Below are 24,962 nucleotides of genomic sequence, written 5' to 3' on the forward strand. Positions count from 1 at the left end.
ATATGGCATAGAAAAATTTTAGGCAAAAATTGGCCAAATTTGGCTGATGATAACTCCGTGAAAAATCATTGCAAAGTTATGCTCTTTTTTTTTCAAATTAAAGCTTGAGATCTCTACTTTAAGACCCTGCAGTTTGATTTTAGATTTGATGCATCACTACCACAATAACACCATAAATGTGAGGTCATGTTTGCTATATTGAAAATTACAAAGATTGACGAAATGAATGGACTTGCCACATTTTTTTTTTTTTTGTGATACTGTTTACAGCAGCATACAGTAAAAACCTTCATCTTTAAATTCCAGTATGTCAGAAACCGCTACCATTTTTTCCCGCAAAGATACCGAACTTTAAAGAAACCCTTGCATTTATGGCATATACCGCCGGCATTAGCATTACCTGATATGCACCTCAGAGAGGTTGCTGGACAGATTTTGCACATCATATGGCTCTGACAAGAGCCTTTTTTTGTATGTATTTGTGTGTGAGTATCTGTGTGTGTGTATGAATTATCGTCGAGAAACATCGTTGAGAATCATTCTCGAATTTTGCAGTCCCAATTCAATGCAATTGCTTCCACATCCTGCAGTAAGTTCAGATTTGAACCCTACAGAAATTTAACAAGACAACCTGCCAATCTGTGAGACTTGTCGCAAGTCTTAACTCAATTTTGGAATGACATTCCACAAAAAGAAATTAGGGCTTGCATTAACACGATTAATAGGCTGCAAGGGATAATTCAACAATGCGGAGGAAACACGCGTTATTAGAATTCAAACATACACACACACAGATACTCACACACAAATACATACAAAAAAAGGCTTTTGTCAGAGCCATATGATATGTAAAATCTGTCCAGCAACCTCTCCGAGGTGCATATCGGGTAATATCTGGTATGGTTAATGAACGTCAAAGACCCAAATTCCCGCCTTATGCGATGGCGCCTAAAACTGTTAGAACACGATTACAAAATAGTCTATAAACCGGGAAAAATTAATACTATGCACTGTCCTGAAATAGAATTAGAGTTAGTTTAGTCTTAACCTTATTCTGTGCGGCAGCCTCTGTAACATAACCTACGTAAAAATAAATGCTTAAACCAAATCCAGCCGAGTTCTTTTTGATTTGACGACAGCGTCGAGCCACGGTGTGTTAAGGAATGTGTTAAAATGTTTCGTCTTTAAGACATTAAGTTTTAGCCCACAGCTATATCCGATAAAAATAATAAAAACAACGTTTAAGAGGAAATTTATTTCTTTAGAAGTAAAAATACAAGTCTTGGATCGTCTTTTGAAACGAAAAAAAGCATCTCACATTGGAAAAAGGACAATTCCGGACAACTAAGAAAAATGAAAAAGAAATAAGAAGTGCAATTGCTGCAGTATCTTTGACATCCGCAAAACGTGCAGCTCGTCCCCGGACGCCAATAATTGAGAAGATGGAAAAAACACTCAGCACTTGGATTGATGACAGTTGTCGAAAAAAAATTCCATTGGATGGTAATATCGTCAAATAAAAAGCATTCAAAATTTACAAACACTTTAAAGAACATGGACGATCCAGACTTTGTGGCAAGTAAAGGTTGGTTCGAAAAATTCAAAAAGTGTTTTGCAATTCATAGCATAAGAATTCGAGGAGAATCTGCGTCGGCTAATTATGAAGCCGCTAGGACGTATCTAGAAAAAATTTAAAACATTATAAAAGAGCAAGTTTTCAATGCTGACGGAACTAGGCTTTGATGGAAAAAAAATGCCGAGTAGAACATTTATATCGAAGAAAGAAAAAACTACAACCGGATTTAAGGTGTCTAAAGATCGTCTAACACTCCTTTTGTGCAGTAATGCGTCGGGGGACTTTATGACAAAACCCTTGCTAGTTTATAGATCTTTAAATCCTCGTGTACTTAAAGGCGAAAAAATAAAAACACCTTACCTTTACATTGGAAAGCAAATCCAAAAACTTGGGTAACTGGAAATTTATTTAAAGATTGGTTGTTAAATTGCTTTGTACCAAACGTTAAACATTATTTAAGGTAGAAAAAGTTGAGCTTCAAGGTGTTATTACTATTAGATAATGCTCCATGTCACCCACAAGATTTAAATCATCAAAACACTGTTCCTATCATCTAACACTACTTCGTTGCTCCAACCGTTGAATCAAGGTATTATTTGTTAGAGTATTGTGATATGTCGAGAGATGTCGCGAATTAACAAAATCGACATTCATTTGTCAATGCATCGCGAATTGCAGAGACGCTCATTTTGGCGGTAGTGCGAGAGAAGACGCCGTACAATAAAGACGTTGTAAAACACACACAGTTAATTGTATAATAAAACTGCGTAAAAACCAACATTATTTATACCTTTAAAACATATTACATAAGAAGAGCATTACAGTAGATTTTAGACGTAACAGATTCAAAATCAATTAATGTAATAAAAGCTTGGAAGAAATTTTCAATCAAGCACTATACCGACATCATATCTTTGTCGCTAAAAGAACCGAAAACATCAACATTTCAGCAAATGCGTATTGGAAGATATAGCCTTCTTCAGTTGAAATAAAAAACGTGTGTGAATCGTCAGAAAATGAAATTGGTGGCATATTAGAACTTGTTAAATCAATCGGAGGCGAAAGTTTTGTGGATATGGCTATTGAGGATGTTTAAGATTCATTAGTGGAAGAAGAAGTTGACGAAGCGGATTTGATGGAAATGGCATCCAAAGCCGTAAATCAAATCGATTCTGAGGATATTAGTGTGGAGTGTGGAATTATTTGTAAATAGTTGTGAATGTGTAACGTCCCTGGGGAAACCTTTTCTCTTTCTACCGGCATCATCGCGACAATCTTATATCCATCGATTAGAATAGTCAATTATCGACCGTAGTTGCCAATTATCGACAGTACATTAGGTATCTATTACCATATCTATCAAATTCGACAGTCGGTAATCATAATATATATATATTATCATTTACATTAATTATCTCATAATTTTGATTTAGAGTAGGTAATATTTTCCGCGAAAATAATTGAACATTAAGTTTGAATCATTAAAACAAAATTATGTATTATTTTATTTTATTTTTCTAATAAATAGTTTGTATAAGAAATTCCCGTTACGCTATGATGTGCCTACGTGCCGCGATACTCGCCCGAAATCCTTGAGATCAGCGCTAATCCTAGAAAAGGATAGCGATACTATTTCTATTTACGGCATTATCAAATATTAAATTAATTAATTAACTAAATCAAATTATATACGTAAAATCAGTCATTACTAAACTATTCATGGCCGGAACCACAATTATTTTCTTCAGTTAAAAAGCTGTAAATCGGAATAGATTCGACTCTCATAGAATTCGTATGCAATTAATTAGAAAAGGACAGAAAATGTATTTTTCGCTAAAACACTGTTACACTACTATTTTAATATCAAATTGTTAGCCAGAAATTAAAGAGCGGCATTTAAAATATAATTAAACCGTTCAATTTTATAATTAATGTATAATAACGAATTTATATGAAATTTAGATATTCTGACGTCACAGAAATTCCAGGAATTCGGCGAACTTGCGAGTATAAAAGGGCGAGCGAAACCCGTCTAAAAGGAGAACAGTTTTCGAAATCGATCTATTCACAAGTCTCAGTAATAAGTATACTCGGAACAATTTTCGCTGTACGAACCAAAAAGATTCTAAGTTCTCGATTGGCAAGCGGGCATATGCCATTTGGATACTCGATCGCTGGGTTGTTTTAGCAGCTAGCGAACAGCGGGCTCCCCGTTCAAGCGGTCTTGTATCCGAAACTCCGTCAGGAGAGTGCTATGCTTAGCCCCAAGAAAGGCTAAGACATCAAACCGAGTGTTCTCAGCTACTCATACTTAATCTTCTGTCGAATTACTAACTTGCCTTCAGATTCTCGGAGCTCGCTCTGGGTAGTATCGTAGCTAGCTAACGCAGGCTCCCCATTTGAGCGGCTTGGTCTCTGAAGCCCGTGTTTTTTGGGTGGCAGTTAAGTAATCACGACTTTCAAGTAGAGTCACTTTAATTTGCTACCCTGTTGGACGTATATTGTTCATCTGACTCTGGATCGTTGGGTTGTTTAGCAGCTAGTGAACAACGGGCTCCCCAATTAAGCGATTTGGTTTTGGGTGTCAGTATGCGCTCTGACAAAAAGGGTCATGAACAATTAGTTGTCGAGTCAAATCATAAGAGTAATTGTTCCGAATAAAAATTCAATTAGATTCAGATAAATTTTGGTCACTTGAATTAATACAAGAATACTGTTCTCACTTAGCGTCATTTCCGTAATCGATTACACCGCGTTAGATAATAGATAAATCTGTCTAATTTTTGCGAAAGCGTATTTAGGTGCGTTTAGAGAATCTCACTTAGGTCGAATTCCTCGCAGCGGTAGATTATAAAGCGCTAGTATTAATTAATTTCGTCGAAGAACATTTATACAAATCAATCGTACAAATTGAGATAAACTTTGTCACTGCGATACCTTCGAACACGAAAATCAAATATATATAAGGAATATCAAATTTAGTTAATATTACAAATGCGAAGTTAAATTAGATACGGTCCAACATAAAGTACTGACCAGTGAGTCTCATATTACATACTGTTTAATTTATCAATTTCTATTATTTCTATCATTATTATTATTATTTCAAGATCTATTTAGTTCCTTATACTAATCAATCATTTATAATTTATATACTTTCTTTATTTTGTTGTTATTGTTGTTTGTTAGTTTCATTTCTTATCGTTTATTGAATAAATCTAATTGTTGAAAGATTTTGACCTGTGGATTTCAATCCTTAACCGCACACCACACGAATCCCACAATCTATATTCGCGAAATCGAGTCGTTTAGAGGTAAAAGCCGCTCTTTACCTTTTAGCGCTTGTAACTAACTAAACTTAGGCTCTAGGGACGTTACAAATGTTGTGTTCGAGAGTTATCGATATGTTTAAAAATTGATAGCGAGACAAAGAAGCGCGGAGAAAAAACGGCAATCTCGGGGCGAATTTCAGAGGCGAAAGACGTTTCGAGAAAGTTGTCGAGAACGAATAGAAATACGAGAAAGTGGTCGAGAACAATTAGAAATAGCGTTTGAGTGTATTAATTTCGTTAAAAACAGTTAATTAAAAGTTTGTTGTTATCCGTGTTAGATTCGTTTGTTAAAAATAAATTGTTTTGTGTGTTTTGTTAAAACCTTTGATTTAATTCCCACATTAGCACTGATGAAGATTGTGTAGTTAATAATTTAACATTAAAAAAATTACAAGAAGGCCTAAGCTTAGCTGGAAATATCGAGTAATTTTTCTTGAATGCAGACCCTTCCGCTGAAAGAAGCCGAAATTCAAAAGGGAACTGTTACGGATAGAACTGGCCGATTGAGGCATTTCAGAGCAACAAAATTCCGGAGAGCGATCGTGGTGCGCAAAGATTTCTATGGCGAGGAAAAGATAGGAATAGGGAACCGGACATTTACGAGATGTCGACGTTAATCTTTGGCGCAAAATCATCCCCGTGTAATGCGATCTAACGTCAAAGACAAGAATGCGAACGACTGTAATGAAGCTCACCTGGAGGCAGCTAGAAATATTATTAACGATAGTTATATGGACGATTTCTTATCGAGTCGAAGAACCGTGCGCGAAGCGGCCGAGTTCGTTCGGGATGTAATCGCAATAAACGCGCGAGCGAATTTCGCCATGCACGGTTGGGCCAGTAACAAGGCGGAGGTCTTGCAAAATTCCGTTGATCACGGACAACGTTTAGATAAGGGCGACATGCGTTTAGGCGATCGAGGGGGAGAGAGGGTCCTCGGTCTATTCTGGGACACACAGACTGATGAACTCCAATTCAATGTCGAGTTGAAGAATATACCAAAGGAAATCCTGCTAGGCGAAAAGAAGCTCACCAAACGAGAGTTATGCGTTATTATGTCGGTTTTCGACCCGCTCGGTCTCCTCGCTCCGTTTACGTTAAAGTCGAAAATTATCATGCAGGAAATATGGCGGAGTGGTATAAACTGGGACGACCAATTACGGGAGGAAGATTTTATCCGTTGGCGCAAGTGGGTGTCCATGATAGATAGGGTAAAAGAATGCCGGATGCCGAGGTGTTACGCGTTAACGAAATCGCGGGAGTCAGAAGCGCAACTTCACGTGTTTTGCGACGCGAGCTTAACGGCTTACGCGGCGGTAGCCTATCTACGATTCGAAGACGAAAATCAGTCTGAATGCGCGCACGTTTCCTTGATCATGGCCAAAAGTAGAGTCGCGCCGTTAAAACCGTTGACAATACCGCGACTAGAGCTGTAGGCGGCTCTGATGGGAACAAGGCTCGCGATATTCGTAGAAAAGGAACTCGACATTAAAATCAGTAGACGAGTTTTCTGGTCAGATTCGACCACGGTGATTTCATGGATCAGATCGGAGCCGCGAACGTGTCAGGTGTTCGTAGCGAATCGCTTGGGAGAGATCGGAGAAAACACGCGTACAACGGAGTGGCGATGGGTTCCGACCGGTCAGAATCCCGCGGACGATGCAACGCGCTTCGAAAATAGCTCCGAATTTATAAGCCCGCGATGGTTTGAAGGCCCAGAATTTTTGCGACGCCCGGAATCCGAATGGCCGATAGAGAAAACGTTGCCCGCGAAGGAAAAGGCGACAATCGACGGATTGGAGCAGCGGAAAGCGTGCGTCTATGTGGCGGCGACGGTAAAAGCAGAACTCTCGCTACCGATAAGATTGATGGGTTGGCGCGGTCTTCTCGTCATCGCGCGACGAGTACACGCGATTTTCAGTCATTGGAAGAGGAAGAACACCGCAAAAGAACCGTTGGAAATAGTTCGGATAGGGGAACAGTATTGGTACCGCGTTATCCAGAACGAATATTTCGGAGCCGAGATAGATGCGTTGAAAAACGGCCGTAGTATCAACAAAGGAAGAAAAATCGCCGGTTTAAATCCCTACGTAGACGAACGGGGAATTTTGAGGGCAAATGGGCGCGTAACGGTAACTTCGACAACCGACCAATCATACTCGAGGCTCGACACCCTGCGACCAAATTACTAATTGCAGAATATCATCGCAAGTTCTATCACACGAGTAGCGACGCGGTAGTGAACGAATTAAGGCGAAAATACCACATAATCGGTCTTCGACGCGTTTTACGTTCGCTCATAAGTAGGTGTATCATATGTCGTATACGGGGAGGCAGGCCACAGAACCCGCTGATGTCCGCGCTACCGGTAGGAGGGCGTGTAGCTTTTCGGCAGAGACCCTTTACACACTGTGGGGTTGACTACTTCGGACCGTTGATGGTAAAGATCAGGCGGCGAAGAGAGAAACGTTGGGGAGTGTTGTTTACGTGTCTCACGACAAGGGCCATCCACTTAGAGATCGCGCATTCGCTAAGTGCTAGTTCGGCAATAATGGCATTACAAAGACTCGCGGCGCGGAGAGGCACACCGCAGGTGGTCTACAGCGACAATGGGACGAATTTCCGGGGCGCGGATAAGGAGCTGAAGGACGCGACCGCGAGTATGGACCGAACTAAGATCGAGGAATACGCATTGTCGAAACGCGTGAAGTGGGTTTTCAACCCCCCTGATGCGCCGCACATGGGTGGGGCGTGGGAACGGTTGATTAGGTCGGTAAAAACTGCGTTGAACGTAATATTAACACATTGAGCGCGACGCCAATATTTCTGATCTTTCCGCTCTGCCGGCAGCGAGTGGTCGCTCCTCTAATGGTGCGATAATGTAAGATGATCCGTGACTTTTAAACATACGATTTCAAGCTCTGCGTAGCGTTTGTGTTTTGTTACCCTGTCGGTTTCGGCTCACTTTTGAAGTCACGTTCAAGATAAAGAACAGTTCCGTTCTTTCTCTTTGAGTGAAACAATGGAAGAGCAAATGCATGCGTACCTCCAAGAAGCTTTCAGTTGCAAGAAAGTCACACAAGTGTACAGATCGTTTGAGAGTAAAAAATTTTGTTTGTTCTTGAGAATATTTATCGCCCATAAAACCGAAAATGTTCGAAAGAGAAGACAGTGATACATCAAGCGAAGTTTTCTTATCATTCAGACGTCGCCGGGTATTACGGTTATCGTCATCAGAAGATGATACTTCAGTAGACGATGAAGCGGAACTTGAGAGAAGAAGTAGGAGAAGAAGCAGAGGTGCTGATAACATCTGTGACGGAACTGAATAGTTTGGAAATGGGCTATTGGCTATTTGGGGATTTGGAGTTGGATGTGCTATTTGAAGTAAGAAAAGAAGTGGAAAAAAGGAAAGAGTGTTTAATTAAGTTGCGTGGGAGTGTGTGGTAGCTGTCTGTTGGAAGGTGTCTTTAGTATTTCGTTAAAAGCAGTTAAAATTAGGGAAGAAGTTATATCTGTGGGTATCTACGGCACGGGCCCGGTGGCCCTTGGCGTCCCCAGCGCCATGATGGATTTATCTAATGAAAACAGTGAGGGTTGGTCCCTCGTAAGAACTAAAAATGGTAACTCTAGTAAATTAGCTGTGAAAAGGAAAAACAGTCTTGAAAATGTTCAGCAAGAAAATAGTTCTAAGAAAATTGCGATGCCAATGATGACCACAACAGAGGATAGACAGCAGCTACTCTACCCCGACAACCACGTGGGTCGGGCTTCTGTCTTCGTTCAGATGAAGGACAGTCGTAAGAAAGGAGGAAAAAGCCTTTTAAATATGGCTAAAATTGTCAGTGATTTGAATATGGGGGCTGAAGAACTACTTCCAAGAGGTTTTCAGAGAGCGGAGATCAAATTCAAATCGGCCAAACAAGCCAATGAGTTTGTTCAACAATGCTCCCTTGATGATATGGGTTTAAGAGCTTACATTCCCAAACATCTCCTTGAAAGAAAAGGAGTCATCAAGGGTTTCGACATAGATCTTGACCCTAATGATTTAATTACACATAGCTCAAGTCCCTGTAATATCAAAATGGTTAAAAGGCTAAACAAGAGAAGAATAAACAAGGAAGCAGGCAAGACTGAATGGGTACCTAGCCAGACAGTCCTACTAACATTTGAGGGAACAACTCTTCCTAATTTTGTAAAGGTTTATAACTTATGTAAGTTTGACGGCTTTCAAACTTAACCGCCCACAGCCGGCAGTCACATGACTGACGGCTGTGGGAGGGGCGCTGAGCGGGTACTCGTTGAGAGCGACGGACTCCTTCAGAAAGACGGTAACAAACCGAGACTGCGAGAGAGAATATAAAACAGAATACATAAAAATTGTAAAACACGGAAAGTCCGGCAAATTGTGTTGATTCAGGTAGGGGAACCTACGAAGGGATAAGTGTACATCGTTCGTATAAGTGTGTTAGTGTCAACGTATTTTGGAGGGTCGTCGAGGGCAATTAGCCTGTGCTATTTTGCCTTTGAACGATTTATGATAGGGATGGACTATGTGAGGTCTATGCGAGAGGTTGTTTATGAGAGTCTAAGTGAGGCGACAGATGATGGCTATTGACTTGGAGTCAAGTGGTCATCAGATGTCGCAGGACTGTGTTCTTTGTCAGTTTGTTATTGCTTTACCTAAATGTATAGGAACGTTGTTCCTAAAGGATCTGGCCACGGAGTGGGGAAGGCATCCTTGCCTTTGGTAAGAGGACTGAGTTTGACCTCTCGGCACTTACCCCAGAACCTTGAGTTGAATCGGTCTTTGCCTTTGCCTTTTTGCCTAGCAGAATATTTTTATAGTTCCTTCGATTTCTAACATCAGAAGTGGGATTACGTGACGCCGCCCGGATACAGTGAATTGCGATTATTCAGTGTATCGTTGTTGTTGTGTGTGTGTATTTCTTTGTGACACTTAAAACATTAATTGTATTTTACAATGGAATCGGGTGCGCCGCTATCTTCCCTTGACGAGCTCGTTCGTCAGGTGTTGTTGAAGATCGGAGAGAGTGTTGCATCGTGTTCCGCGACCTCCGGGAATTCGACTGCTCGACTGCTGGAGTTATTCCTGAATTTAGTGGTAGTGACATTGGGGAGGATGCGAACAGTTGGTGCAAGGTAGTGGAGGAGATTACAAAGGCTTGTTCGACCCAAGTGCGTTTGAATTTGGCGACGCATGCGTTAAGGGGGCCCGCGAAATCGTGGTATCACGACTGGAAGGGTCAGCCACGCACGTGGGAGAAATTTTGTGAAGATTTGTGTTCGGTCTTTGTAACGAGAAAAAACTTACATGAAAGACTGTCTCGCGCCGTGGCGTATAACAGTGATTCCGCAAAGACGTACGCCGAATATGCGCGTACGAAACTGTTCTACCTGGAACAAACTCGTGTCGCGTTCCAGACGGAAGAATTGATTGAGCTCATTATAGGAGCCGTGACGGATCAGACCATTCGGCAATCATTGTTAAATGGTCAGTATAAAACCACAGCCGAGTTAATAGTGGGCTTAACACAGTTTGTGAAGCCTACCACGGAGAAGGAAGCATCAGAGGATCGTCGCAAGGAGCAAGCTGATAAGCAGCAACGGGGCAAGAAGCGCTGCTATTCATGTGATGAAGTGGGGCATATTCAAGTTAATTGCCCGAAAAAGCGGAAGCTGGAACAGAAAGAGAAACCAGGGAAGCGCCTGACGTGCACCTTTTGCTCGAAGAAGGGGCACGAAGAATCAAATTGTTGGGCGAAACAGCGCGCACCATCTCAGCCAGGACGTAAGAGGGCTGAAGCAAATATTTGCAGTCTGGCAGATTGTAAGACTACGCCAGTGTTGATACAAGGAGTGTTGGTGCCTTCATTATTGGACACAGGAGCAGATTGCTCCCTAATTAAGGAGAGTGTGGCACGGAAGGCGAACTGTAAGGTTATGCCGAGTGCAACAATAGTGCGTGGTTTGGGTAACGTGAGTGTGACGACATTGGGGCGTACCACGGTTATCCTACAAGCGGAAGATGCATCCGTTGAATTGGACTTTCTGGTGGTGGCTGACGAAGATTTGGCCTATGACGCAATTGTGGGGAGGAACGTCCTGGAAGGCGGAAACCTGAGATTGGTGACCAGCGCGGAGGGAACCAGATTGCAGCGCGTCGACGAAACATCTTCGCCGGAGAAAAGGACCGTGGGCCAATGCTACGTTGTTGGCAGTGGAAATTCTGATGAACGGAGCGTCCTGGAGTCGCTGATAGGAAAGTATCAGCACATGATAGCTCCTACGGATTCTTCTCGATGCGTAACGACCGGGGAGATGAAAATTAATACGAAGTCCGACCAGGTAATAAATTACCACCCGTACCGTCTGTCCCTCGCGGAGCGAGAAAAGGTATGTGCTATTGTTACTGATTTACTTAGTAAGAATATAATTCGTGAAAGCACTTCTTCGTTCGCGAGTCCGATTATTTTGGTTAAGAAGAAGAACGGTAGCGACCGCATGTGAATCCGCCGGTAGACCGTCAGGTAAATGTCATTTGTGAAGGGTCGTGGTTAGAGTTAGCGCAGGCTAAAGATCCGGAGACCCAGGATATAATAAACCGAGTCCGCAATAAAGAATCGATTAGTAGTGATTATGTTATTAGGCAAAATATCCTATGTAGGAAAATATTAAAGGATAATGGGCGGACGATTTATAGGAATTATGTACCGAAGGGGAGTCGGTTTGGATTGTTGCGTTTGTACCATGACGAAAATTGTCATGTAGGGTTCGATAAAACGTATGACCGTATCGCACAAAGGTATTGGTTCCCGCGTGCACGGAGTTTTGTAAAGAAATATTTAGAACATTGTATAACGTGTGTTGTTGCGAAGAAACATAGTGGGCCGAAGCAGGGGTTATTGCATTCGATACCTAAATCGGCGATTCCGTTTGACACCATACATGGTGATTGTGTAGGACCATTTCCCGAATCGCGGGATGGTTATAAACATATATTGATAATTGTTGATAGTTTTACGAAGTACGTTCAACTGATCGCATTAAAGTCTTTGAGTGGCCCGGAAACATTGCAGGTTTTTCGTGATCGGCTAACTCTTTTCGGTACATCGCGACGGGTGGTCCTTGATCGTGCGACGAATTTTACTTATAAGCCGCTTCAACAGCTATTTTGTAGACATGGGGTAGAATTACATTTAATTGCTACCGGGGCACCGCGAGCGAATGGACAGGCGGAACGGTATGTGGCTACTGTGACGAATCTGCTTACGGTTGAAGCAGCAAATTCGACAGAATGGCCGAACAAAATTCCGAAAATTCAGTTGTCTTTAAATACGACTGTACAGAGTTCGACCGGGTTTTCACCTATGCGATTGTTATTAGGGATCGAGCGTAGTGCAGGTAGTGCAGCAGCGGCCGAAAGAGAACTTCCGGAAACGGGAGAGCGGATCGACATCGTCGCAGATAGAGCTCTCGCGGCGGAACGATTAGTTAAGAATGCTGAATTGCAGGATAGGCGCTTTAATAAACATCGTAGGGATACTGTTGATTATAAAGAGGGTGATACGGTATTTGTGCGCCCTGCGGATACTCGTCGGGCTAAGCTAGATGTAAAATTTATAGGACCTTTTAAAATAGTTCGGGTATTAGAAAAGGACAGATTTGAAATTGTCGGGAAAAGCGGTAAATCGCAGGTAGCGCCGAAAGACCGGTTGCGGTTGTGGAAAGGCGAATGGTCAGGTGATAATGATTTAGTTTCGGACGATGAACCGTGTTAGCGGTTTAATTTAAAAATAATATTTTAGAGTTAGGTTAGCTACATTCTGTATAAAATTTAAAAAAAAAAAGGAAAAAACATAGTATTTTAGTATTAATTTATGTAATCTTTAGTTTATTTTTCTCATTATTTTCTTATGTTAATTGGTATTTATTAGTGTTTTAGAATTTTCGGTATAATAAATTATATTAAAGGAATAGATTTTTGTTAGTTTTGTATTTCCTTATTTGTTTAGTTGCCTAAACATTTAGATTATAGTTAGGCAAGAAGGCTAGGTATTTGATGAATGTTTATGAGAAAGATTAATTGGTTGTTGCAATTCTATGTGGTGCTAGTTGAGTGCCAGGTTGAGATGGAATGTTGACTGATTGGGTCAATAGTTTTATATGAGTGTACGGAGGAAAAGATTATGGTATGAATTGGGCTATGGGGACACGTGGTGTCTGCCAGCAAAAGTTGAATGTGGGATACGCATCTTGTGGACGGTATCGTTTGTTTGCGCGGTATTCGCCAGTTTGTGAATACCGTGGCTGCCGGATGATACTGTGAGTGTCATCTGGAGGTGACGCACTTGCGGGTGTAGTCATCGTGGAAATAACGTATGAAAGGCGACAATGTCGTGTACGGAATAGAGTAACGTTATGTATTCGAAGGAACCTCTATCATTGGGTGACATTAAGGTCATGGATTTGGTATGTTGCCTTGCGAAAGACGACGTTTGAAAGGTACACGAATTGCGCGGAATAGAGGACGTTATGTTGGTAAAGTGTGGCGGTAACTGCAGCAGGGTACAGGTAAAGTACGGAGCTGTGGAGGTTACGACGCCGGGAAACACTTGGTGTGGAAGCGTTTGGTCTTAGCAAGGGCAGGGCACGTGAGAGGTGCGGAGCCAAGGGCTATGTGACTTGGAGACGCTGATGTTGAGAGATTTGATAATCCATGATTGTTATTGCAGTATTGTGTTTGTATTCTTTGTGTGGATGCTTCCCGAGAGCGTGAAGCAGATCAGGTTGGCCGTGTTAGCGTCAACGTATTTTGGAGGGTCGTCGAGGGCAATTAGCCTGTGCTATTTTGCCTTTGAACGATTTATGATAGGGATGGACTATGTGAGGTCTATGCGAGAGGTTGTTTATGAGAGTCTAAGTGAGGCGACAGATGATGGCTATTGACTTGGAGTCAAGTGGTCATCAGATGTCGCAGGACTGTGTTCTTTGTCAGTTTGTTATTGCTTTACCTAAATGTATAGGAACGTTGTTCCTAAAGGATCTGGCCACGGAGTGGGGAAGGCATCCTTGCCTTTGGTAAGAGGACTGAGTTTGACCTCTCGGCACTTACCCCAGAACCTTGAGTTGAATCGGTCTTTGCCTTTGCCTTTTTGCCTAGCAGAATATTTTTATAGTTCCTTCGATTTCTAACAAGTGGGATATTAAAGTGTTTTATTACAGTGTCATACTGCAACAACACGTGTCCGTTTCTTCCCTACTCCAACCCGTTACCATAATTGAGAAGCCTTAGAAGAGGCTTACAAATCAACACAATTATGGGCGATATCAAAGCGAGATTCCACTTCGTATCTGAAGCTGCGACCGCAAAAACCACGGTGGTCAGGGTAAAGACAATTCAATTGGTCGACCAGGTGGAGGTTTACAAGTTCCCAGCTGACCAACAAACAATTGTCCACCACGGAAAACTGTTTGAACACTCGGTGGTGAAAGGAGTCGTCAGAAGCCTTAAGGAACGTAATAAATTTCGAAATGTGGTTATCACTTTAACAAAAGGAGGTCTCCGCGACGAGTATTTGAACGAGGAAGGTAACGTTGTTTTTAACGAGTACTATTTGGAGGTCGTTATGGACATCCCTCCCACAGAATTCCCGCTCGCACCAAATTCTCCTCCCGAGAAATCAATGCATTCCATAGCGAAAAATATGGTTTTAGAAAAGTTTAACGGGAAGAATTTTAACGCGGAATCATGGCTGAAAATCTTTGTAGATGAATGTAAGCGTCTTAATGTACCCGAGGGAAAATACGCTGAAATTTTGAGACTATTTTTAGAAGGTAGTGCACTAGAATGGCATGCGATATTTTTAAAAACAAATACATTAACCTACGAATGGGAATTTTGGAATAATTCTTTCATCGAAACTTTTAATCAAAAGTCGTGGTCGGAGATAGAATACGCGTACACATATAAATATTTGAACGGAGCATTTTTTGAATTTGCATTGAAAAAACGGAATTTATTGATCGAGGCAGACCCTGGTCTGACAATAAATTCTCAAATAAATCTAATAGTGATAGCTTTACCAAATTATGTTAGATCAAAACTGAACGGTAAAATAGAAACGATTGAGAATTTGATGGCGAATTTGAAAAAAATCGAGCCTATGGTAAATAAATTTAGATACACGAATATAGACAACGGTAGACAGAAACAAAACAGGTCAAATGAAAGAAAAGGGAACGACTATTCTCCTTGTAGGTATTGTGAAAGTATAGGTTATCCAAACAGGTATCACCCCGAGAACGTATGTCGAACGAAATTAAACAACATACAGAAAAAGGAGAAAATTAAAATCGCGCATAACACTGAACTAGAAAATCTAATCTTGGCCACTGAAGAGGCAAAAAACTAATTGTGACCCCACTTATAAAAATAGGAATATTAATAAATAATAAACCAGCTATTGCCATTTATGACTCAGGGGCGAATGTATCATTAATTAATTATAAGTTTTGGAAAAGTCTTAATGTAGGGAAAAATATAAGTGGGGGCGATATAAAAACACTATCAGGGACTTCGAAATCGGAAGGTATGGTCTCGGTAGAAATGAAAATTTTTGAAATCACAAAAAATTTAAAATTGTTTATAATAAAAAGCGAATCATTTAAAGATGATGTATTATTAGGACTAGATAGTATTAAAGAATTTAGGTTACGCCAGGACGAAAACTTAAAAATAAGTCAAAACTTTGGGAAACCAAAAATAAATTTAATAAATGAAATATCAAAGTCACATCTCAATACATTGAAGGAAATTGATCCTATAATAAAAATAAAAAAGAAATACAAGGAGGTATTTGCAAAAGGGAAATTTGATGTCGGTACGGTCAAAAATTTTAAAGCTACAATAAAACTCACGGAAAAAAAATACATAGCAAAAAAACCATACAAATGTGCGTTACAAGATAAAGCCGAAATAGAAGAACAAATCGGAAAATTATTAAAATCGGGTTTAATTGAAGAATCGAGCAGTCCGAACGCCGCGCCAGTAACGTTAGCATTTAAAAAAGAGGAAGGAAAAAAATCTCGATTATGTATCGATTATCAAGAATTAAATAAGATAGTCGTACCAGAGAGTCAACCATTTCCACGAATCGATAAATTAGTATTGCGGGCAAGAAACTGTAAATATTTCACGAAACTCGATGTGAACTCGGCATTTTGGTCAATCCCATTACGTAACAAAGATAAATACAAAACAGCCTTTGTAACGCATCATGGTCATTGGCAATGGTGTTGTTTACCATTCGGGCTGAAAATCTCACCGGCAATTTTTCAAAGATTTTTATCGGATAAAATAAGAGAATATAAGTTAGAAAAATTCACCGTAAACTATATCGATGATATTCTGATTTATTCAAAAACATATGAAGATCACTTGAAGCATATTGAATCAACTTTAGAAATGCTGTCAAAAATTGGTTTCAAATTAAACTTAGCAAAATGTTTGTTCGCGCAAAATAAAATAAAATACTTAGGACACGAGATAGGAATTAACTGTATAAAGCCCCTAAACGATAACGTAACCGCAATAAAAAAACTTTCCTACACCTAAAACAAGGAAAAATGTCAGGCAATTTTTGGGGAAAATAAATTTTTATTTACAATATATTCCTAAAGCTTCAATAGTGCTGGAACCACTTCACAATTTACTAAGGAAAAACATAGAATTTAAATGGTCGAAAAGTTGTCAAGAAAGTTTTGAAAAAGTGAAAAATTGGCTGTGCTCCAAACCAATTTTGGCTACTTTTGATCCAAATAGTCAGATTCATATTTATACTGATGCTTGTTTACAAGGTGTAGGCGCAATTCTAAAACAGCCACAGGCAGACAGGACATTAAAACCTGTATTTTATTTTTCTCGAAAATTAACAGAGCGACAAAAAACAAAAAAAGCTATCTATATAGAGTGCCTGGCAATTAAAGAAGCCATTTTATACTGGCAATATTACCTAATGGGAAATAAATTTATTATTTATACAGACCATAAACCGTTAGAACATTTTAATATAAAAAATTGTGAAGATCCGGAATTACGAGAAATTCTGAATTACATATCGCAATTTGATTTCGAGATAATATATAACCCGGGTAGAGAAAATATAGAGGCAGATTGTCTATCTAGAAATCCAGTTCTACAGGAACAAGAAAATGACAGTGAAGATTCCATAATTAAAATCGTAAACCTCATTAAGGTAACGGATATAATTAATGATCAAAAACGATTAAAAGTAGACGAAACATGTGATATTGAAAAGGGCATAATCTATAAAACCCTGAAGGATAAGAAAAAAATTTGGATAACCGAAGAATTTGGCATTACACTAATAAAGACCGTACATGAAAAACTGGGACATGTAGGAATAAAGCAGTTAACACTAACAATAACAAAAAAATTTTATTTTAAAAACATGCATAAAAATATAAAAAAAATAAGCCAGACATGTGGAACATGTATAAGAAATAAATCTAGAATTACAAATTACAAAGCGCCACTATCACAATTAGGACCCGCGGAAAAACCATTCGAAATAATTTCCCTGGACACAATAGGTGGGTTTGCGGGAAACAGAAGCACAAAAAAATATTTACATCTGGTTGTAGATCATTTTACGAGATTTGCTTGCATCGCAACTTCAAAAACTCAAACCGCTAAAGATTTCATAAATTTAATAAAATCAATAAGAAAGAAACACGACGTGGGAACTGTGTTAACAGACCAGTATGGAGGCATAAATTCGAAAGAATTCAAACAATATTTAAAATCAGAGAAAATAAACTTAATTTTCACGGCAGTTGACTGCGCTTTTTCTAACGGGTTGAATGAAAGATCTAACCAAACTCTGGTAAATAGACTAAGATGTAAAATCTACAGAGAGAAAAACCGACCATGGCCTATATTAGCACAAGAATGTGTAAACGAATATAATAATACAATTCACAGCTCAACGGGGTTCACCCCAAAATATTTACTGACAGGAGTGGACGATTTTATATTACCAAGAGAACTAAATGAAAATAATAAGGATAACCTGGAGGAGAATAGAAAGATAGCATATGCAAATTCAAAGAAGATCCACGAACAAAATAAAAAATACTACGACAAAAACGCAGTCACAATACAATACAATGAAGGGGATTTAGTATACATACAAAATAGTAGTAAACTAAATAGAGGCAAGTTAGATCCGATCAGAATAGGCCCGTATAAGATAAAAAAAAAAGTATCGGATGTAATATTTACCATTAACAGCGGATTTAGGAAAAATGAATCGAACTTGTTCCATGCTAGTAAACTAATCCCTTATTTCCCAGCTTCCGAAAACCTGAGCCTATACCTTAAGAGGGGGGGATGTAAGTTTGACGGCTTTCAAACTTAACCGCCCACAGCCGGCAGTCACATGACTGACGGCTGTGGGAGGGGCGCTGAGCGGGTACTCGTTGAGAGCGACGGACTCCTTCAGAAAGACGGTAACAAACCGAGACTGCGAGAGAGAATATAAAACAGAATACATAAAAATTGTAAAACACGGAAAGTCCGGCAAATTGTGTTGATTCAGGTAGGGGAACCTACGAAGGGATAAGTGTACATCGTTCGTATAAGTGGGATATTAAAGTGTTTTATTACAGTGTCATACTGCAACAACACGTGTCCGTTTTTTCCCTACTCCAACCCGTTACCATAATTGAGAAGCCTTAGAAGAGGCTTACACTTATATAACTTAAAAGTTGAAGTTTATGTAGAGCCAGTCAAGGCTTGTTATAATTGCTTAAGATTTGGTCACATAGCTAAAGTATGTAGAAGCAATACAAGGTGCCGCTCATGTGGAGAAGAAGCTACCCATGGACAGGAAGATTGCCCTCATAAAGGCAAACCAATGTGCCTACATTGTCTAGGTGAGCATGCTGCCTTGAATTTTAAATGTACTGCGTACAAGCAGGAAAAAGAAATAGCAAATGTAAAAGCTTTTCAAAACGTTTCAACTTGGGAAGCAAAAAGAATTATTAGTGCAGGAGGACCGCAAGTAGCTGTAGCGGCTAAGCCCATTGTCCCAGCTACCATTGACAACTTTCCCCATCTTAAGGAAGTTAATCTGAATAAAATTTTGATAAACAAAGCTTATGGAGGTCAGGAGAGACCTGTAACGTCCAATTCAGTTTGGAAGGATATAAAAAATAATCATTTCACAAAATCATCTCAATCAGGGGGTTCGAAAGGAGATAATACAGATACTTTAAAGGAAAACAATAAACAAGATAAGCAACAAAATAAAGCAAAGCCCATAAACACCACTGTTGGCCCATCAGGAGCCAAACCAAAGATATTACTTTTGGCAAAAGCACAAAAGTCACTAGATACTAATATAAACTTGGATCCAGCACTGCCTCATAAACAGTACAAATCTAATAAAACCAAATAATGGCCACCAATCTAAAAATATTTTTATGGAATTGTAGAAGCATTCTCAGTAAGAAAAGTGAATTACAGAATTTGGCTGGATATTATGACATTATCATTTGCACCGAAACTTGGCTTAAACCGGATAAACAATTCTTTCTACAAGGCTACTACTCTATTCGCAAAGACCGTTCCTCAGAAAGAGGAGGAGGAATTGCTATTCTTGTTAAAAATAGTATTAGTACCAAGCAAATAATTGACTTAACAATAGGTATTGATAAAACAGAACATTGCATCATTGAAATCAACAGCATAAAAGACCCACTTATTATAGTAGCTTGCTACAACCCTCCAGGGAATATTATTAAATATCAGGTATGGCACAATTTTATTAATAAATTATCGTCTAAGGGTAAGTACTTACTGCTAGGCGATTTTAACGCAAAACATCCAGCTTGGAATTGCAGCAACACAAATGACTCCGGGAATAATTTAGCTAAAATAATAGTAGAACACAACCTAATGGCTCATAACATTCAAGGAAAGTCTAGAATAAGTAACCCAGGATGTTCAGATAGTAATATCGATTTAGTTATTTCTCCGCAAAACATAGCTCATCTGCTTACAACTAGACAGTACGAGGATCCTCTGGGTTCAGACCATTATCCCATAGAAATTCTGTTCCAAACAAGTAAGCACATCCACTTGCCAAAAAGCAACCGCTTATCATCCAAAAAAACAGATTGGACCTCATATGAAGAGATTTTTAATCGAAATTGGGATTACTTCATAAGTTTGGAGTTTGAAAGCCTTTCTCTGCAGGAGAGATACATAGAATTCGTTAGCAGAATGAAGATAGCTGTTATAGACAGTACACCAGTTAGGAAATCAGGTTTGTATCACCAACACACTAATCAACCCCCTTGGTGGGACCCAGACTGCTCCAAAGCAATCAGGTTAAGAAAGGGTGCTTTCCTAAAGTGGAAACATACGGGAATCTTTAAGGACTGGGTTGAATATAAGAAGCAATCAGCACTTACAAAGAGAATATTAAAAAGAAAGAAAAGGGATGCATTTCGGCACTTTGCAAGTACTCTTAATCCACATACAGACCCTGGGTACTTTTGGAAAAAGATCAAGCAATTCAAAAACAAGTGGACCGCTAATAGCATTACCATCCCAAGTTCAGATAGGAAAAATAACTTGGTTAAAGCGATAAGCAAAATCAGTCCACCTTGGGTTCCATCGGAAGAAAGTCCTACTTTCCACAATATAGATGACGAATTCTTGGATTCTCCTTTCACGTTGCAGGAATTTAATTATGCTGTTAAGAATACAAACATCAACTCTGCTCCAGGCCCAGATGGGGTTGATTACAATATGTTAAAATACCTTCCCATCAAAGGCAATCTAATACTTTTGGACTTACTAAATGAAATATACTCTACTAGTCAAATCCCCCAGGAGTGGAAAATGTCACATATTCATTTTATCCCTAAGCAAGACAAATCTAACTACCGACCTATTACACTGTCTTCCTGTCTGTGCAAACTCTTGGAGAGGCTTATAAACACTAGACTCTTATGGTGGGCAGAGCACAATGGTTTAATAAATAATACTCAGTCTGGTTTCAGAAAAAATAGATCATGCATGGATAATGTGGGAAAACTGGTGCTAACAGTCCTGAACAGTATTAACAAAAAGGAATACTGTGTGGCAGCATTTTTGGATGTTCAAGCTGCTTTTGATAATGTTTTAGTTGATAACCTTCTGCAGCAATTATTAAATTTAGGAGTATCAAAAAACATCCTCAACTTTATAAACAAATGGATGAGAGATAGAATAGTAGAAGTTGTAGGTGATATACACTGTTTAGGGGTTAATAATAAGAGGCTGCTAAATAAAGGATTGCCACAGAGGGGAGTTCTCAGCCCTCTCTTGTACAATTTATATGTTAACAATATCACAGATGGGTTACCACATTTCATAAGAATTAGTCAATTCGCAGATGATATAGCAGTACTCTGCACAGGTAAAAGCTTACAGGAAGCAATGCAAGGCATTAAAATAGCAGTTGACACGATAAGGTTGAACCTCTTGAACATAGGCCTGGAACTTGCACCAGAAAAAACTGATATCTTGATCTTTTCTTCTCCTACCATTCCACCAAATTCGGTTAGCATTGATTTGGGAGATGTGTTCATATCAAACAAAGCTCAGACCAAATTTCTTGGTATTTATATAGATAATCAATTAACATTCAGTAAACATATACAGTACCTGGAAACACAATGTAGCAGTGTCTGCAACATTATTCGATATTTGAGAGGGGTTTGGTGGGGCTGTGACCCACAAACTCTTATCTCTATATACAAGGCTCTTATCAGATCCAGAGTAGAGTATGGTATTGGTTGGTATTTTCCACTCACTAAACACCTCACTCAACGGCTTGAAAGGATACAGACATCAGCTCTTAAGATAGCGTTGGGCTTGAGATCCTCTACTCCATCCAATGTGGTACTGGCGGAAGCCAAAATTCCAAGGCTTGTGGATAGAGCCAGATTATATGGCTGTAAAACAATTCTTAATTTGTGTACAAACATGTCAAACCCCTTAATCAACGAGCTAGAAGAGTTATTAAGTTATTATACAAGACAGCCTAATCAACAAAAGTCCAGAAAGTATAACAGAATAATACTTCAAAGTTGGGAAAGTATCAAACCATTAATTCAGTCTGTGGAGATAAATGACTCCTTACCACACTATGATTCAACAATAGAAACTCAATTACTCAAAATTGATATGGACATTTGTTCCGGTATGAAGATCAAAGACTCGCCTATACCAGTATTGGAGTTTACTGAGCTGATTATGGAGAGATACCCACACCATACCCTAATTTTTACAGATGGGTCCAAGATGCTAGATGCGTCAGCGGTAGGAGCTGCATGTGTCATGCCAGCTTCAAATTCCAAATTTCTAATGAGCTTAAGTAACCAGGCTTCCATATATACAGCTGAATGTGCAGCTCTTTGTATGGCAGTGGAGCAATCATTACAAGATAAATCCCAGAAATACCTAATCTGCACAGATTCCTTATCAGCCTTACAAGCTATTAATGGAAAGTTTTTTGGAAAAAACACAAATCAATACATTAGAAAAATTAAAACCTATCTAGCAGAAAATACTTCACAGCAGTCAATGTGCCCTATTAACTTTATGTGGGTGCCTTCACATCAAGGTATACCAGGAAATGAAATAGCAGATGCTGCAGCTAAGGAAGCAACAAAAAATATGCCAGAACTGCAGGAGAAATTGCCTTACTCTGATATTGTCAGCCTGCTGAAACAGGAGATGTGGAGACACAGCGAGGAAGCATGGCTGTTTGAGGCGAAGAATAAAGGGACCAAATATTTCGATACCTTTTTTGAAAGAAGGCAAAAACCATGGTTCTATGGACATGACCTCCCTAGATATATCACATCTTGGGTTACGAGATATAGAGTAAATCATTATAATTTAAAAGCCTCACTGGCAAGATTGAGAATTATCTCTGACAGTAATTGTGATTGTGGATATTCCTGTCAAGATCTCAACCACATTTTATGGGACTGTCCGTTATTAACCAGGCAGCGAGATAAAATGCTATCGGCGTTAGCCAAGCATCGATGGAAACCGCCGCTAAGGATTGAACCATTCCTCCAAGGGCCTAATATATCGGGGATAAAAATTATTACTGCATTTCTCAAGGAGTGCAACTTGCAACCATAGAAATAGATTATTCATTAGTCACTAAATATCTCAAGTATAATTCATAAAAGCTGTGATTGTAGTAATAATAGACATAGTTTATAGTTGTATGCTAATATTGAGACAATCATTTTATAGCAATCATTTTTAGCATAAGTAAAAGACTGACCGCTTAATTTTTAGAATATAAAGAAATATATTAATGTTATTAATGTTATATTTTATAGAGTGTATCGATGTTCTGATGTAAATTTTCGATAGGCACATGGGCCAGTCTGGGCCTAGCTGTCTTTATTCTAATAAAAAAAAAAAAAAAAAAAAACTGAATGGTTTGATCCAAAAGGGAATCAACCAAATATTGTTCCCTTTACGCGTACCTCCGGCGCCAAAACAACTAACGAGAAAGTGCGGATTTGTACAAAAGCAGAAGAGTTTTATGCACTTTTCGTTACAGACGAAATATTTCAGCACATCAGTGAACAAACAAACCACTATACTACTCAATGCAGAATCATTTCTAAACGTACAACTAATTGGACACCAACTAACAAAAATGAGCTGAAGCGTTTATTTGGGCTGCTAATATGGATGGGTATGGTAAACCTTCCCTCCTTACGTCTATATTGGTCTCAAGATCCATTATTTTCACAAACATTCCCACGAACAATAATGAGTAGAGACAGATTTGAAATTCTAATGAGAATGGTGCATTTCGCTGACAACGAAGCAGCTGTCGCAAATAACCGATTATCAAAAATTCAATTCATCATAGACGAATTGAATACAAATTTTCAAAAATATTACGATCCACCAGAATTATTATGTATTGACGAATCGCTAATTCCATTTCGTGGGCGCATTGTATTCAGGCAGTATTTGAAACAGAAAAAACACAAATACGGTATAAAAATATTTAAATTATGTTGTAGTCATGGATACACTTATAACTGTCATGTGTACACCGGAAAAGCTCTCGATAGGGAAAACACAACTCCGTCAAATGTTGTAATGTCTCTATTGAAAAACTTATTTCATAGAGGCCACACATTGTGTACTGACAACTGGTACACCAGTATCGATTTAGCGAATCGCCTAATAGAAAAAAACACACATTTGATTGGAACACTGCGAACAAATCGTAGGGGAAACCCAAGTGAAGTGATAAAAACTAATTTGAAACGTGGACAAGTTATAGCTAAAGAAAATAATCAAGGTATTACAGTGTTGAAATGGAAGGACAAGAGAGATGTTTTGGTCCTGTCCACAAAACATTCAAACGAAATGATAAACGTAAAAACAAAACGCGGATTTTGCTGTAAACCCAAAATTATAGTTGAATATAATAAAGCAAAAACATCAATTGATTTGTCAGATCAAATGAGTGCGTATAGCAGTCCCTTGAGGAGAACTCTCAAATGGTATAAAAAGTTAGCCTTTGAGTTATGTTTGAACACTGCTGTGGTCAATTCGCTGTTCGTCTTTCAAGAAGTAACAGGACAAAAAATATCAATTACGGAATTTCGGAGACAACTGGTGAATGAACTGACACAGCGAGAAGATGAACAAATTCCGCGTCCCGCAGAAAAAATTCTTCATAAATTGCAGAAAAAGGAAGGAGACGTCCATAAAGTTCGGAAATATTGTTCTGGTTGTTATGCTGAAAATTCAAGATTATTTGGGCCCAAGATAGCAAAAAATTTAACAAAAAAGGTTGTTACATTTTGTTACATGTGTAAATCCCAGCCATACTTTTGCTTAGAATGTTTTAATAAAGCTCATTAAAACTATATTTGACTACATTTCATTCAGGCGACATTTATCT

General features: G+C 39.1%; 3 protein-coding genes across 3 annotated transcripts in view; 2 read left to right on the plus strand and 1 right to left on the minus strand.

The window, feature by feature from the left end:
• LOC100877892 (popeye domain-containing protein 3) overlaps nt 1-24,962 on the minus strand; it is a 96,330-nt gene that overhangs the window by 60,560 nt on the left and 10,808 nt on the right.
• On the plus strand, nt 5,553-6,344 carry LOC143265933 (uncharacterized). The gene has a single exon (XM_076540624.1). It carries the CDS (start codon nt 5,553-5,555, stop codon nt 6,342-6,344), a length of 792 nt encoding a protein of 263 aa, XP_076396739.1.
• Nucleotides 8,167-12,423, plus strand: LOC143265934 (uncharacterized). Its single transcript, XM_076540625.1, has 4 exons — nt 8,167-8,347; nt 8,400-9,122; nt 9,929-11,277; nt 12,316-12,423. Exons 1-4 carry the CDS (start codon nt 8,167-8,169, stop codon nt 12,421-12,423), a joined length of 2,361 nt encoding a protein of 786 aa, XP_076396740.1.

Source organism: Megachile rotundata, chromosome 15 (assembly GCF_050947335.1).
Source record: "Megachile rotundata isolate GNS110a chromosome 15, iyMegRotu1, whole genome shotgun sequence".
NCBI lineage: Eukaryota > Metazoa > Arthropoda > Insecta > Hymenoptera > Megachilidae > Megachile > Megachile rotundata.

Excerpts from the sequence above, each read along its gene's own strand:
- LOC143265933 (XM_076540624.1), top strand. The coding sequence starts at position 5,553 with ATGCGATCTAACGTCAAAGACAAGAATGCGAACGACTGTAATGAAGCT.
- LOC143265934 (XM_076540625.1), top strand. The coding sequence starts at position 8,167 with ATGAAGCGGAACTTGAGAGAAGAAGTAGGAGAAGAAGCAGAGGTGCTG. Across the intron at positions 9,123-9,928 it reads TGTAAAGGTTTATAACTTAT|CTCGTTCGTCAGGTGTTGTT; the intron begins GTAAGTTTGACG and ends TCCCTTGACGAG. Across the intron at positions 11,278-12,315 it reads TTAATACGAAGTCCGACCAG|GGATCGAGCGTAGTGCAGGT; the intron begins GTAATAAATTAC and ends GATTGTTATTAG.